The sequence below is a fragment of the Gavialis gangeticus genome, unplaced genomic scaffold (genome assembly GCF_001723915.1).
Source record: "Gavialis gangeticus isolate Ggan-Ray unplaced genomic scaffold, GavGan_comp1, whole genome shotgun sequence".
Lineage (NCBI taxonomy): Eukaryota > Metazoa > Chordata > Crocodylia > Gavialidae > Gavialis > Gavialis gangeticus.
Window position 1 is genome coordinate 28,632,034 of NW_017728998.1, and position 15,916 is coordinate 28,647,949.

The window sequence follows — 15,916 nt, forward strand, 5'->3', positions numbered from 1 at the left end:
GGAGCATATAGTCTGGGACCACACCGCATTTGATGCCCATGCTAGGGCCTTACTGCATGTGGCACCAACTCTGCCTCTGGGATGTACATAGGATCTGTCATGGAGCAGCTGCATGCTAGAGTGGATGCTGCATGCAGCGCGGTTCCAGAGCAGCTGGTCTAGGACATATACTGTATGCAATGCCAGCTCTTGCTGCTCTGGGATGTGTGCTGGGTAGGGCTTGTAGGGCCAGTCTGTGGGCCTGATCTGACCTGTGGGTTGGTCCCACACCACTCATTTGGCCCACAAATGACTTTTGACACCACTGGTTTAGAGAGACTTTAGGTAATTGTTATGAATTGAAATTAAAGGGGTTTACATGTTATTACAAAGTCTTACAGTAAAAATATTAGTTGAAAAACTTTTTATTGTGAACTCATATAGGTGTCAGTGCACTATATGATTGTCCCTTTTTTTTTTTTTTTTAAATCAAATCATTTGGTGTCAGAAATATAGCTGCCTATGTGTCTTCGAGTGATCTGTGGGTAGTAGGGCTGTGCGAAGCTTCGGGTCCTGATTCGATCCAGAGGAGATTCAGCCTGATTTGGCAGCCAAATCTCCGAATCCAAATCAAATCGGGAGACCAATAAAATGGTCTAAATTGATTTGAAGCCTCTGAATCGATTCGGAAAAGATTTGGAAAGAGATTCAGCAATTCGGGCAGTCCCAGCTTGCAGCTGCAGGGAGTGGGACCTGGGCTCTGTGCCAGTAAGTAGGGGGCAAAAGAAGGCTGGAGAAAGGAAGAGGGAACCATGGGAGGACCTCTGCCAGACCCGATTCCCTGCCTGGTCCCCCCTAAGTGCCCCCTGACCCGTGCCTGCTCTCCCAGCTCCATCAATGGCTGCCCCACCTGCTCGTAAAAAAAAAAAGCCCTATACTCTGAAGTGAATACTACCCACTTTGCACAGGCCTAGCAGGCAGCATGCAGGGTGCTCCTCATGGCCCCATGTGCCATATGCAACACCTATTCCTTCTTGTGTCCTGGAGCAGTAGAGTGGCTGTTGCATGCAGGATAGCCCTGGAGCATCTGCTATACTGCTCTGTCTAGGGCTGTGCCATGCATGGCGGTCGCTCCAGGGTTCCCTCTACACCCAGAATGCTGGTCTGGTCTGTAAGCCTGATCCAGCCTGGTGAGTTTGACAGTGGTTGTCTCGTTAACTGCTGAAGTTTTAAGCTTTTCATGTTCAGTGGTACAGCATAGTAAACAAATGCTGCCCAAGTCGAAAAAGAAGGATGAAACACTTTTAAAACATGTGTAAAGTTTTGTTGCCTTTATCTTTGCTGTGAAGTAGGTTCAGTATAATTTTAGTAGTTGGCCGGGGCAAATCAGTGCTGTTTGCCATTCATCTACACTTCTACTCTGGTCAGTCTTCTATTTCAGTTTTAAGCAGGCTAGATTCTTTTGAGTAGATGTGATATCTTTTATTAGACCAACTGAGTAGTTGGAAAAAAGCTCTTAGCAAGCTTTTGGGTGCACCCCAGTTTCATATTGGGGTGAATTAAGTAGCTTATGTATTTTTTGGTATATAGATATAAATTAAACATTTAGGTTTAGCTTTAAATATGAGTAACTTATATTGGATTAATGTAGAATTGTTCACATGAAATTTCCTTTTACTTACTGAAATAAGTTGCTTAAGCTGATTTGTAGGCATCTTCATGAAGGAAGGTTATTTAGCAAAGTTATAGTGAAGTTATTTCATGATGTTTTGCTCAGTTTGAGGTACTTCATTAACTTTTAAGGAATACTTTAAACACCTAATGAACTAAAAAGTGTAAAATGAATAATATGTACATAATCAAAAGAAACATTTTTGACAAGAATGAAAAATATAAGATTTCAAAGTGGGAACAGCATGCCTGAAATCCTCTAAACCATTTATTTGGGAATGATTTCTTGACCTTGGCCTGCCTTTGAGATTTTTTTTTTTTAGGGTAATCCAAATATTGTAAACTTTTTTTTTAAATTTGAATTTCTAAAAAATGATAATGCCTATACACCAATAAGTAGATGCAAACTATTGCACTGGGGACATTCCATTCTGATTTGGCTGCAATAAAGCTATGAATGCAGAGAAACTGCTTTGAATGCTGATTTTGAAGAAGTATTGAAAAGTATTTCATTTGAAAAGAAGCCTTGATGCATGGGGGGGAAAACCTTTATGCTTAGAACTCTAATTTATTTACCCCTGTAGCTTTTATTCTTACTATAAAGTTTTGTTGCAGGTTTGTTGTATTTTACTCTTCTAACTTTTTTAAAAAGCTGCCTTCAGACTGGGAGAAGCTGGAATAGTAATTATAGCTTTATTTTTTTTCTTTACAGTGAAGTCAACCGTGTTGCTCTATCAGAGTCCAACCACAGGTCTCTTTCCCACAAAAACGTTTGGTGACAACCAAAAGGCAAAGGTTCATGACAGTCTTTACTGTGCTGCATGTGCTTGGGCATTAGCACTTGCATACAGGTAACCTTTTTAAAAAGAATATTACATAAATGAAATACAGATTTAGATAGTGGTTCAGTTCTCTGGTAGAGTTAAAACAGCAAAACCTTAACTGTAGACACTCCCTTGGATTAAAGAGGAGGGTGAATAGTTCTATGTTTGGAGGTTTTATTTTAATTAAAACCTTAAAGAAAACCCAGATATTTTCAAAGTGATACTGTGGAAGCAACACTTTTTTTTTCCTACAAGAGCATTTCTCCTACTTACTTAAAAAAATGAAATTAAAACCTGTTCTGAAAAATGAATTTGTGAACTTTGGAAATGAGGACACCAACTATAGATCTCAATTGACTTCAGAATTTCTCGGTTTTAAATGTATTGTATTGTTTTCTTTAAACAACTGCCCTATTGATGTCTGAGAAGCTCATTTCTAACCTACTTCAGTTTCAGCACAGAGTAGTATTCCTCCTGCCAAATCTTGTCTCTAGGTATAAGTTCAACTTTTGCTCTGTTCTGTGCTAGTTATGGAGGATCATAAGAAATTTTATATCCACTGATTTCAACATTAAAATATGGTGGGGCAGGGCACAGGACAGAGCCGCAAGTGGCTTATCTGGGTGGCGTGGGGAGCGGGGAGCAGCTCCCGCCACTACATGGACCCTGGGAGGGCATGGAAGGGCATGTGCCCCCTGGATCTGCACTTGGGGTGAGGGCAGGCTGGCGCTGTGGTCTAGGGGCAGCATCAGGCTTTTCCTGGCAGAGGGGCCACACTTGGGGCGGGTGGTGGTGGTGCTTCTGGAAGGAGGACTACGACGAATTCTGGGGTGGCTGCAGCCTCCCTGCCCCAGCACTGCTGCTATCTGCCCTGAGTGCAGCCTCAGCCCTGTCTCTCCACTGGGAATTGCTTAGTGCAGCCCCTGGCCCAAGCCCACAGAGGCAGCCTGCCCATACCTCATGCACATATCTGGGGACACACGCCCCCATGCCCTCCCAGGATGATCGTAGCAGTGGGGGCCGCCCCTCCCCCAGTGCCCCCAGACGAACCGCTCACAGCTCCGTCCCATGCCCTGCTCCACCCTGGCTGGGCAGCGTCTACCCCTGCCCCACTTCCTTTCTCACTGTGGGAGCCTTGATCTGCCCCTGCCCATGCCCCTTCCCCCCCACAACAGACTTACAAGCTGGACGTTGCTCTCTGTGCAGTGATAAAGGTATGCACAGGTTATTTATTCGGCGCTGGCTGGTGTGGCTGAAAAAAGCTTACTGCCAATAATGTCAATTTTCCTCATATTGGTGCCAATACGATATGGGACTGATGTATCTGTGCACCTCTAGCAATAAAGGTATGTTGGTGGGGGGTGGGGTGTCTACATGGGTACCCCGCTCCCACCCTTGTGGGCAGAAGGGCTGGGTGGTATACAACTAGTTGATGGGCACCATGGGCTAAACGAAAGTGCCTGGTAGGCTGGATCTGGCCCATGGACTGTATTTTGCCTGTCTCTGTACTAAGGTAATGTTAGTTCAACTCTTGTGTATTTATAAGAAAGGAGAATGCCATGGTAGTGATGAATAATCCCTACCATCAGTCAGCATCATGCAGTGAGGAGATAATCATTTTCCCTAGCACAATTCTCCTATATCTGCAGTTGAAGAGCTAATTATAATTTGTTACAATTTTTTGTTTAAGTGCAGATGATTTACCCTATGGATGAAAAATGTTGAGCTACTTGTACTTTGATAATGTTTATGTGTTTTAAGTTATATCTTTCCCTCTTTCTCCCCCTGGCTTTATTTGATAATGTGTTTAAAATTTTGTCTGAAAACCCAAATCTAATGTTTTTAACTAATACTAATTAATTAGCATCCTGAAAAGGCTAATCTTCCCAATTTTGTTTCATTTTTATTGTTAAGTTATAATAATTTTAAAAAGTTAAATAAAAGGAAGTTAGGCTTTAAAATGTGATCGTTACTCCTATATTTTATGCATGTTGAAGGAATTCTTTAAATCCTTTTCTGTTTTTTATTTCCTCCACTCTGGAGTGAGATACATGGAATCTGTTTTGTAGCTTAGGGGAAGGAGAGGTAGTGGGAAAAAAATTATAGGTAAACCTACATTCCCTCATACATTTGCACTTCCCATGTTTTTGAAAATAAAGTTCCAGCTCCTGGCTATGCAACTGGTTTAGTGTGATTAATAATCTCTGCTCTCAAAAAGGCCGGTAGTAGAAGGGTGCTGCAGGGGATCTCCTGCCTTGCTATAGCTGGGATGTGTGCTGGGCTCAGCCTGAGACAACAGCAGTGTTTTGCCCTCCTTGCCTGGTTTCCCCTGGGTGTTTCCCAAACTCAGGAGCAGGAGTGGGGAGGGGGAACTTGCCCCACTATGCTACTGTTGTTGTCCCAGACTAAGTCCAGCCCCCACACAGCCCAGCTAGAGTGAGACAGGAGTTTCCCTTGCTCCCAGCACAGCAGTGTCAGCAGCAGGCAGGGAATGGGGAATGGAAGATGGGGAAGGCGGGGGAGGGTATGTGCCTCTGAACATGGAGGGGAAAGAAGAAGGGGACAGAAATTCTTACCATCTTCAGGACTTAAAGAAGTCCTTGGCTGTTGCTCCTACTGTGTGGTCAAAAATGTCCCAGGGGACAGGGGTTGAGGCCAGGCCTCTGCATCTACTCCCAGCCAGTAGTAAAGTAAAATAGATGTTACAAGTCAGAAGCACTGTGAAGCTGTGTTGGATATTTTGTAGAATTCACCTTCCATATACAATTATGTTCCTGCCTCTGCCGTGTGCTGCTGAACTGTTCACTTTCAGAACGCTCTAGCTACTGTTCCCCAAAACATTCTAAAGAACACTGAGATTTGGCATTAGGTGATAAAAAATATCTAGGAAACTGATAAAACTTTAATAGAGCTCTTTACTTTCTCGAGGTTATACTTAGAGTTTAGACAAATGTTTCAGAACTGTAAGCCTATTCAGGACATATTTCATTGTCTTTATTCTTTAGGGATTTACCTTTTCCCAGCTTGAATTTTTTTAACTGATGCTATATATCTCATTTTGGTCTTGTTTTGTGTATCTAAATAGATGTAATGCCAGTGTTAAAAAAGCCTTCAAATGATACGTTGTCAGACTATGCTGTGATTCGTAAAGCTATCACAACATTGTTATTTGTATGACTCGTGAAAGCCCAGCATACCCTAACGACTCCTTCCTCATTGCAATACACTCCCACTTCGGCATTGTGCAATAGTCCTTAAATGAGATGCAATAAACTTAGTGATGGTAATAACTAAGAATAGTAATGTGATAATTAAGTATGCGTACGCTTAAAGACTACTGTTGTGTGGGTGTTTTTATGTGTATATATTTGCATTGCTTTAGTACCTTTCAACTGAATAGGGAAATATTATAATATTTTTCCTGTCCAAAATATAAGTCTTTGACTGTGTGAATTACAGCCATTTTGTAAAAATAATAAAAAACCCAAAGAAAATTGTTCCTGAATATAAGGGTATCCTAAACAAATCAAAGTAGAACAAATTTTGCTCTTTTTAAATACCAGAGCAATTTTCTTTCTGTGTTTTTCTTTTCTTTTTTCTAGTTGAGAAGTTAGAGGGCAAATTTCTACCCTCAGTTTTTGTTGCTAAGTTAGAGTGTAAACTAAAAAACTTGGATTTTTTTATCAAAGAAAAGCTGACAGGATGTTTCCTTGTTGAGCTGCAAAATAATAGCATTAGCATGGGCCCCTTTTTAATACTGTGCTAACTATGTAGTTAAACGCATAATTATCAAAAGCACTAATGCTACCTTTAACTTCTTCCTAATGCATTTCCAATTTGTTTCTTGGGTTATCTTTCTCACCCAGGCGTATTGATGATGACAAAGGACGGACTCATGAGCTGGAGCATTCTGCTATAAAATGTATGAGAGGAATTCTCTACTGCTACATGCGTCAGGCTGATAAGGTAAACCACTGCAGTATGGACACAAGCTCTCACTTAATTCTAAAGGATTAATTTAACTATAAGCAGTGGCATCTTCTATATATAGATAAAATTAAAAGGGCAATGCAATACTCCAGTGCAGCCTAGCTAAGAAATGACTGCTTCCATTTTCAGGACCCAGCAATATGAAAATTTGGAAGGTAAGAAGCACTTTATCCAGAGAATAAATTGTCAAATATATTCAAAATTACTTTGTTTTTCTGGCCCTGATCCATGGTCCTACTGTACAATGGCTTCACTGCACAATTCTTTCTACTGCAATTGTCTGCAGGGGACTGGGAGAATAGAACTCCTTCCCATTTATACACCCCAGCGTGGGGCCAAGGAGCACTGACAGCCTAAGTGTAAGCCAAAATTCTTCATACATAGGTATTTATTTGCAAGTCCTGGGAAGAATGAGAGAGATTTAAGTGCTGCTGCTGTTTTTCCTGAAAGGGCAGCAATATCTAGGAGTATAAATAGAAGTGAGAAGGCTGGAGACTGAAAATCCTGACTCTATTTTGGTGTGGATTTTATTGGGCCTGTCCGTTATGCCTTCTTTGGGAAACCTATAGCTAGGGGCTACTGGAATTCATGTTGGAAACGCTATATGCAACAGCTCCTTTAATCATGGAGTTTTCCTTGTGTCTCCCTCCTGCTGCTCATTGGAGAGGAGCCATGTTGCTTGCTGTTTATTCCTGACTGGTGGGGAGGCAAAAACTGTGATTTTAAATATGCCACGGTTTTTGTCTCCTGCTGCTGATTGGCATAAGAGCTCTAGTGGCCCCACCACTTGCTGCTGAATTGACAGGAGACAAAAACCACAGCATATTTTAAAATGTGGTTTTCACCTCCCAGCAGCCATCAGGAGCAAACAGCAAGGCTGAAGGGATCCCTCTGCCGATTAGCAGTGGGGGATGCACAAGGAAAACTCCCAAGATTAAAGGAGTCACTGCTCAGCACACTTGTGACAAAAATTCTAGTGTCCCTACCTATAACAGACTCTTTTTTTTAAAATAGAGATTAAAGGAACAAATTTAAGACTATTTGTGAGATTAGTTTAGCTCAGTGATTCTCAACTGGGATGCTGCAGTCTTTTTAGAAGGATGACACAGGTGCAGTGGGGTCAGCACCATGAGAAATTAAATTAGTGCCACTTTAAATGGGATGCCGCTAAAATCAGAAACATTATCCAGGGATGCCTGGCATCTAAAAAGGTTGAGAACCAGTAGTCTAGCTGAAACTCTGGGGAGGGTATTATGATTAGGGGGAGGGTTGTTCGCTTTATTTTTAATTAGTTAACATCAACATTTTATATTTAAATACACATTCTTTCTGAATGGGTTATTTGGCAAGGTGATGTGACATTGTCCTAGAAAGCAGATAATTCAAGGAGGCTCACTTATAAGAAGATGTCCCCAAGAGGTTAAGACTTGCAAATATGAATATAATTATTTTCTTTTTAGCAAAATATGTAAATCTTTTATTTTACTTCACTTTCTGATGATTTTGCAAGTGCTAGATGAATCCCTTTTCAAGAAAGAAGAGGAATACATTACTTCTTTAACAACTCTTAAAGTTCAAAATTTGCTGGTTATGTCATATAAAACATAAACATGAAAGAAGGTGTTGTGGTTGCATCAATGTGCTTTTTTTTAAATCATAGTTTCATAGTTTCTAGGGTCGGAAGGGACCTGAGCAGATCATCTAGTCCGACCCCCTGCCATGGCAGGAAGAGCACTGGGGTCAAATGACCCCAGTAAGGTGGTCATCCAACCTCCTCTTAAAAACCCCCAGGGTGGGAGCCTGCACCACCTCCCTTGGAAGCTGGTTCCAGACTCTAGCCGCCCTGACTGTGAATTAGCGTGTCCTGATGTCCAACTTAAACCTTCCCTCCGCCAATCTTCACTTATGCGTTAAAATGACTGAATTGTTTGGATTTATTTTTCAATTAATAAGTGTAGTGTGGTCTGTCTGGAGAACAAAATGATAGATGGGAGGAAAAGAAAGTTATATTTGCTTTTTTGATATTGGAACTATATAACAAACCTATAATTTGTCTACCCATGCTCGATACTGCACATCATTTTGAACAAAGTTCTTTTAAAATATTGTCTTACTAATCATTTATAGATTCTTGAGTATTTTGCAGTAACAAAGCAAGCAACTTATACCATATTAGTATAACCTGAAATATGTTCTCAAATTGCAATAATACATGCATCTCTAACAAGTAGGGGTACACCAATAAAGATATTCTTTGCCAACACCAATAGCACATTATTAAACAATCATATTGGCTGATACTGATCTGATGGACAAATTACAGGAATGCAGCCAGGCAGCTTTGAAAACAGCACCCTGTAAATAAGTCTGTGGAGGGGAAGGGGTGTGGGAAGGCAGATTGAGGCCCCCATGGTGAGGGAGGGAGTGGAGAAGGGGCAGGCACTGCCCAGTCAGGGACCCTAGGGCTGGGAGCAGGACAGAGTTGTAAGCGGCTTGGGGCATGGGGGGGGGGGCTTCCTGTTGCTGCACACCCCTGGGGGAGGCATAGGGGGGATGTACCCCCCCTGGATTTGTGCACGGGGTGGAGGCAGGCTGCCCACTGTGGGCTTGGGGCCAGGGGCTGCACCAGCCTCTTTCTGGTGGGGGTGCTGGGCCAGGGCTGGGCTCAGAACATGTGAGAGTGAGACAGGCTCAGTTGTGCAGGGTGGGTAGCAATGGTACTGGAAGGGCAAAGCAGATGGGGGGCAAGGCAGATTTTGGGGTGGCTGTAGGCCCCCCAAACCCTCCTAGCATCACCCCTGCATGGGGTGCCTTTCCCTTTGGAGCCCTGTGCTGAGGGGTGGACAGGGGGCATGCAGCCAGTGTAGGGCTCCTGAGAGAAAGGCAGCAGAGTGGAGTGCTCTGAGCAGGGGTGCTGCTAGGGGGACTGTGGTGGGGCTATCGCCTCCCCAAAAATCTGCCTTAGGCCCCTCCCCAGTAGCCATCCCTGCCAGCGATGCTGATGCCACCACCTGCCTTGTGCAGCTGAGCCTGCCCCACTCCTCCCACTCTGAGCCCAACCCAGCACCCACACCAGGAAGAGGCTGACACAGCCTCTTTCCCCAAGCCCACCAGAGGCAATGCACCTCTGCCCTGCGCACAAATCAGGGGAAGCACATGCCCCCATGCCTTCCCTGGGGGGCCCGCAGAGGCGGGGAACTGTCCCCTTTCTCTACTCTCCCATGCCCTCTGGAGGAGCTGCCTGTGGCTCCCGAGGTCCCATTCACTGCCCTGGCTGGGCAGCACCTGCCCTTGCCCCACTCCCTGCCTCACTGTGGGGGCCTCAGTTGGCCTTCCCTATGCCCCTTCCCTCCCCCACATCTCTTCTGTCCCACAGACTTACCTGCAGGGTAATGCTCTCTGAGCTGCCTGGCTGCATTCCTGTCTGCATGCATGTACATGGCGTTTATCGGTGACATTATTGGCTACACTGGCCAAAAAAAGCCAAAAGTTGATAATATTAACTTTCCTTTTATCAGTGCCGATCTGATAGGTGCACCTCTACTAACAAGTGTTCAAACTTCTGTTTATTTATGGTACGTGTTGTTTTATAGATCTAAGCAATGTGCATTTTATCATGTCTCAGCTAAAATTATGTTAAAATATAGTACTACTGTATTTAACTTTATGATGTCATATAATCCACAACACACAAATCTCAGAAGAATTAGGTTTATATAGCTCATTTACTTATTAATGAACCAGTATATGTGCCCTGCAGGTGATACTCATGTTAGCAACTTTGTGTTTTTTCTAGTTTTAGTATTGTTGCTTTGTAGGTTAATAGCTTTGACTAATCTTGGCGTAAATTGATTGTGTCAGTGGAGTTATTTCTCTTTTTGACATACAGTAGTTTGCTGTGGGGAAAGACCAGAGTTTGTCAGGGGCGGGCAATTATTTCAGGTGGAGGACCGCTTACCCAGTTTTGGCAGACTGTTGAGGGCTGCATGGGTTGCCCCAACCCCTGGTCACCACCTTGGGACCAGTGTCCCAATGTCTTGGGACCAATGTCCCCGGACCTGCACTGGTGGGGCCCAAAGCAGGGCACAGGCTGGCAGGGGTCTGTGGAGCTGGGTTGGGCTGCACCAGCAGGGAGAGGGGGGAGCTGGCCCGGCTGCATAGAGCCCCTGCCAGCTGGGACCCCGCACTCCTGCCACCCTGCTCTGGGCCCTGCCGGCACTGGCCCCAGGGCACCGGTGCGGGCCCCGTGCTCCCATTGGCTCCCCACCCACTCACTGTCCCCCAACCCCGCAGTACAGGCGGGGGGCAGCGCACAGTCCCGAACCCCTGCTTGCTGGCAGGGAAGAAGCTGGTGCTGAGTGCAGGGAAAAGTGGCCCCTCGCCCACCCCATGGCCAGCTCTCCCTGCTGCAGGCACTTGCAGCCCATGCAGGGCTGTCCGGAGCAGGCAGCCCCACGTGGACTGCAAGCAGCTGCAGCACAGAGTGCCAGCCACAGGGCGAGTAAGGGCTCACTTTTCCCCACGCTCAGCACCAGCTTGTAACCCAGCCCTGCTGCCAGCCTGGGCTCCATGCCGGCTCTGGTCTCGCCCGTTGGGGCTGTGTGCGGCAGCAGTTGCGGCCCCACGCCCCGCTTGCTGTGCTGAGCAGTGCTGGCTGCTGTTGCTGCCCACCCGGAGCTCGTGCACTGGGCAGCACAGAGGCGGTGGTGGCAAACACTGCCCAGCAAGGCAAGTGGGGGGCTCCAGCTGCTGCTGCCACACGCAGCCCTGATGGGTGAGCCTGGAGCTGGTGCGGGACCCAAGCTGGCAGTGGGGCCAGGTTACAAGGTGGTGCTGAGCGCAGGGCGGGGAAAGTGGCCCCTCCCTGCCCTGTGCCCGGCGCCCCACGCTGCAAGTGGCTGCAGCAGGGAGCAGCTGCAATGGAACAAGCGAGGGCCTGCTTTTCCCTGCACCAGGAAGGAGCAGGGAAGGAGCCCGGGGAAAAGCTGGGGGAGGGGAGGGAAGTGGTGCTTCCCCCGCACTGTGGCTGGTGCTCCCTGCTACAGCCACTCGCAGCCCGCGCGGGGCTGTCTGGAGCAGGCACAGGCAGCCCCACACAGGTTGTGAGCGGCTGTAGCATGGGGCACCGGCCACAGGGCAGGAGAGGGGCTGCTTTCGCCACCCAGTGCTCAGCTTTTCTCCTGGACTCTTCCCTGCCCTCCTGCCCCCCACCCCCACCTGAGGCTCTGGCACAGGGCAGCTACGTGGTCCCAGGCCAGAAGCCCCTGCTGGAGCTTCCAGATGGAGGGGCGGGGCCAGGTGGGTCTTGCTGTTGTGGGAGCCTGCCAGGCTTCCCCCGTGTCCTACTGCCCTTGGTTCCTGTCATTTTTGACAGGAACCAAGGGCAGGTGAATATTAATTTTCTAAATTTTTTAGGGGCCCCGTGGGCCGGATAGAATGGCCTTACAGGCCTGATTTGGCCCACAGGCTGTATTTTGCCCACCTCTGGTTTATGTGAATAGTAAACAGTAAGGGAGCTGACAGATGTGGGGAAAAAAAACGCCCCAAAATCGCCACTTTACTGGTAGAGGCACTGCATTAGTTTGACCTAGCTCTGCAGCATCTGTATAGATCGGGTACTTCAGCAGGGCTTTTTGACGCTTTTATCTAACGCTGATTTAATCAGCTCTTAGTTGAAAACTCCAAAAAGCCCCGCTGAAGCACCCAGTCTGTATGGACATAGGGTGAGCTAGTTCCAGCCAACATGATGCCTCTTTTGGGCATGTGCTGTGCTCAGTGTGGGGGTGCACCGAGCTTAAAGCAAAGCACCATTCTTTTTTTCACATCTGTAAGCAGCCTAAATGATCATAGATTGCATATTGTAAATATAGTGACTGTTATTTGTCATCTTAATTACTGTACAGGCTTCTCTGCTCAAGCATTAGAGAAACCAACAATTTGAGATGTGATTCAGATGCGAGTAGTCTAGATCACATACACTGTACACTTACAGAAAAAAATAGTAGGATAGAAAAAACATGAGCTATGTTTGCCAAAAATGGCCACATTTGAATTTAGAATATAATGCTGCCTGCTACTTCTGCTCACCAATTAGTTCATTGTCTTCCACTTAGACTCCTGACAGATGTTCAATTAAAGGCCCAAATGGGATGTGATTTATGATCCCAACAATCGTGTTTCCTGCCATGCTACATGTGCATGTTAGGTGGCATGATTATTGGATTGGGGTCACATTCCAGTTGTGCCATATTACAAGTGCAGGGGTAGCACAGGATCATGATCTTGGGTTCCCCCTGCTCCAGCAAGTAGCATACCAGTCCGGTAATTGGTGCTCCCAGTCTCAGGGTGCATTGGAGTCAAGGGCCCCAAAGTGCTCCTGAGACTGGGAGTGGCAATCCGTTTGGGGGTCCCAGTCTCAGGAGCACATTGGAGCCCTTGACTCCAGTGGTCCAGCAAGCTGGGAGCAGCAGTCAGCTGATCAGCACTCCTAGTTTTAATAGCACGTTGGATAAAAGGGCTCTGATGGGCTCCTGAAGCTGGGCCTGGCCATGTTTTCAATTTAAAGCTACAAAGGTATCACTTTAAGCTACAAAGGTATCAAAGTTACTACATTTTGTGTAATAACTTTTTGGCTTCTTCCCTGTTTATCTTGCCATTAATTGCATAAACTTGTGGCTGTGTTACTACTTAAGATGTGATTAAGTAATCAATCACTTCTTAACTCTAACATGAGCTGGGGCATTATTGACTAAATACAATACTAGTAACTTCTAGTTTATTGTGCAGTTATACAATGTGCGTTTTCTCTTCCATTTATAGGATACCTTGCATCTGAGGTCCTTACATTACTGAATATGGCTCTTTGATAGAAAATTAGCAGCAATCTTGAAATAGCATGGAATTTAGATTGTATTTTATCAGTCATTGCGGTCACAGCACTAGAAAACTCTATTCTACAAACTGATATTGCTTGATGACATTTAGAAAGGGGTCTTTCCCTGTCAGATACAGGAGTATTCCATTTCCTTTTGGGTTTGATTACCTTTCCCGAGCCCTCCCACTGCCTCCCCTTCTCTCTCCCCCCCGCCCCCATTCCTTCCCTCTTCTTTTGATGTTTCTCCTTTTTCCTTATTTTACTTCTGTATCCTTTCCCTTTTCTTCTGTCTCCTCCTTTTTTGGTTTCTTTTTCTTGGTCCTTTTTTGGACCAGATTGACAGCTACACCCATGCTTTTCTCCAGTGGTACCCAACTTTTTTGCCCTGTGGGCCAGAAGAGCTGGCCCACTGGTCACCCAACTGCGGCCTGATCCAGCTACATGGGACTGGTGTCCAATCCACCTGCATAGGGGCTGGCCTGGCTAGAGCCGATCCAGCCGCACGAGCCTTGGAAGTTTGGCAGTGGGGGGAGCAGCAACAGAGTTAACTCCTCCTGCTCCCCTGCCACCAAACTTCTGGACCTGTGGGGAACCCCTCAAGTTGGGTAACATTGCTTTGTGTGTCAGGGGTTGAGCCACCTCTGTTGTACGCTGCTTAGCATACCTCCTTTGAAGTCAATTTGCAACATCTGAGCTTTCGCCAGTATGCGTGCACACGCACGCGCACTTTCTTTCATATAAATTGGTGGGGTTACAGACTTTCTATTTAATATAGGAATGCTGATGAAGTAGTTTTTTATTCAACATTTATTTGGGCCCTTTTTCATTTCAGTTCCATATTTTTAAACATTTCTACTGATAAGCATGGTATTTATGCCACACTATCTTAACCATATTGAAAGTACCAGAAAGTACCTACTGTTGAGCATCAAAATATGACCAATATGTGGAGTTTTGGGTATGTAGGGGAGGGTTACTTACATCTGTACTTCCAAAGTTATGTAGGAGGCACTGGGGTAGAAAAGAATCATGAACTAAGATTTAGTTCTGTGACAACATTTCAAATCCATGAATTCAAAGTACGTGCGATATGCTTGAATACATTTTCCAGTAGCTTACTAAGGTTTTGTTTGCACTAAAATGAGCTTTTTCACCTTTTACTTTTTTTTGCTACCTCTGTGACACTTCATAAAAATGCCAAATAAAATCCAAGTAAGGATAAAGCAGATTCTTAAACAGCTTATACATAATTTTAGAATAGGAATTTATCACATAGATCTTTTGTTTTTCCCTTTCCCTATCAGTACAAAAAATGCTGGATGTTTTTTATTTTAAACTACTCCCATGGTGTTGTATTTTATTTCCAGTCTCATGCCACATTAACCTCTAAAATTTATAAAGCCTGTTTTTGTGCTTAGATTTCAAATTAGCCCTTTTTAACAGCTTCAGTACTGGAAGCAGTTATGCAATTTTCTTTTTGTGTATCTTTAATCATTTAGTACTTACTATTCCCTTTGCATAGTAATTAAATTTAAATTCTCATGATATACTCCCATCTATACTGAACAAAGATGCAAATGATGAAGTACCAAAATGTCAGTTGAAACTGTTAGTTTATTAACTAGTAAGTTCTACACACTTCTAGATCAGTATTGGAAGAAAAAGAAACATCTTGATTTAATCCAGCTATCCTAGTCTGAAGCAACAGTCTGAAACAACAATACAATTGTATGCATGAGACTTTAAGATTAAAAACAGCAGTAAAAATCATGCTGCTGTTCAAATGCAGAGCCCTGCAAGAGTTCTTGTGTGCTCGTGTGTTTTACTGACATCCTCTTCAATGAGAATTGTAGTAAAGCTTAGCATAGAACAGTGTAGAAGTCACTGTTCTAATACACTGGTGTCACTAGGCTAGTAAAGAAATGTTGTTCCTTTAAGGAGAGGAATTGTATTTTTAGCATAAATGGCAAAATAAGCATGTAGTAATACTACTAGCCAAATAAAAGCACATAAAAAAATCCATGACATTTTTAGGTAACTAAAATTAAGTTGACTTCAAATTTAAGACAACCCTCCCATAATTGGGTTCCATATCTGGAAAATGTATAAATTTGTTACAGTTTCCATGTATAGGGTCTAGTTACTTGGAGGGCTGTCCTAAATTAATTCCCCCCTCCCCCCACTACTACAGCTTCAGGGGGCAGGTGGCCCGCTTGTCCTCTACCCCTTCTTCCCCTTGCAGTCTTCCCATCCACTCTGTGACCTGCACCCTCCTGTATCTGCTTCCTATAGCCTCTGCCCCCCTTAGTTTCCTTTCCTTCCCTCCCTCTTCCCCTTTACTGTCAAATGTGTCTTTAGCTGGATTCTCTCCTGGGCTACAGAGCACATGGAAACACAGCCTCTTCCCAGCCCCACAGCAGTGCCCTGGGGCCAGACCTCCACTGATGCTGATTGGCTGTGCACAGGACAGAGTTTCCTTGTGTTCCTTGTTCAGGAGGGAATTGAGCTGTGTCTGATAGTAAGGGTGGTGGGGAGGGGGCAGAGGCTGCAGAGGGCAGGCAGAGTTGGGGTGGGGGGG

At 45.0% G+C, this 15,916-nt stretch overlaps 1 protein-coding gene across 3 annotated transcripts in view; it reads left to right on the forward strand.

Annotated features, from left to right (window-relative positions):
* PHKB (phosphorylase kinase regulatory subunit beta) overlaps window positions 1-15,916 on the forward strand; it is a 275,233-nt gene that overhangs the window by 47,876 nt on the left and 211,441 nt on the right. For all 3 annotated transcript variants that reach the window (XM_019505661.1, XM_019505660.1, XM_019505662.1), the window contains 2 exons: window positions 2,363-2,501; window positions 6,341-6,440. In XM_019505661.1, the coding sequence (XP_019361206.1) occupies window positions 2,363-2,501; window positions 6,341-6,440 (239 nt within the window). The remainder of the gene's footprint in view (window positions 1-2,362; window positions 2,502-6,340; window positions 6,441-15,916) is intronic.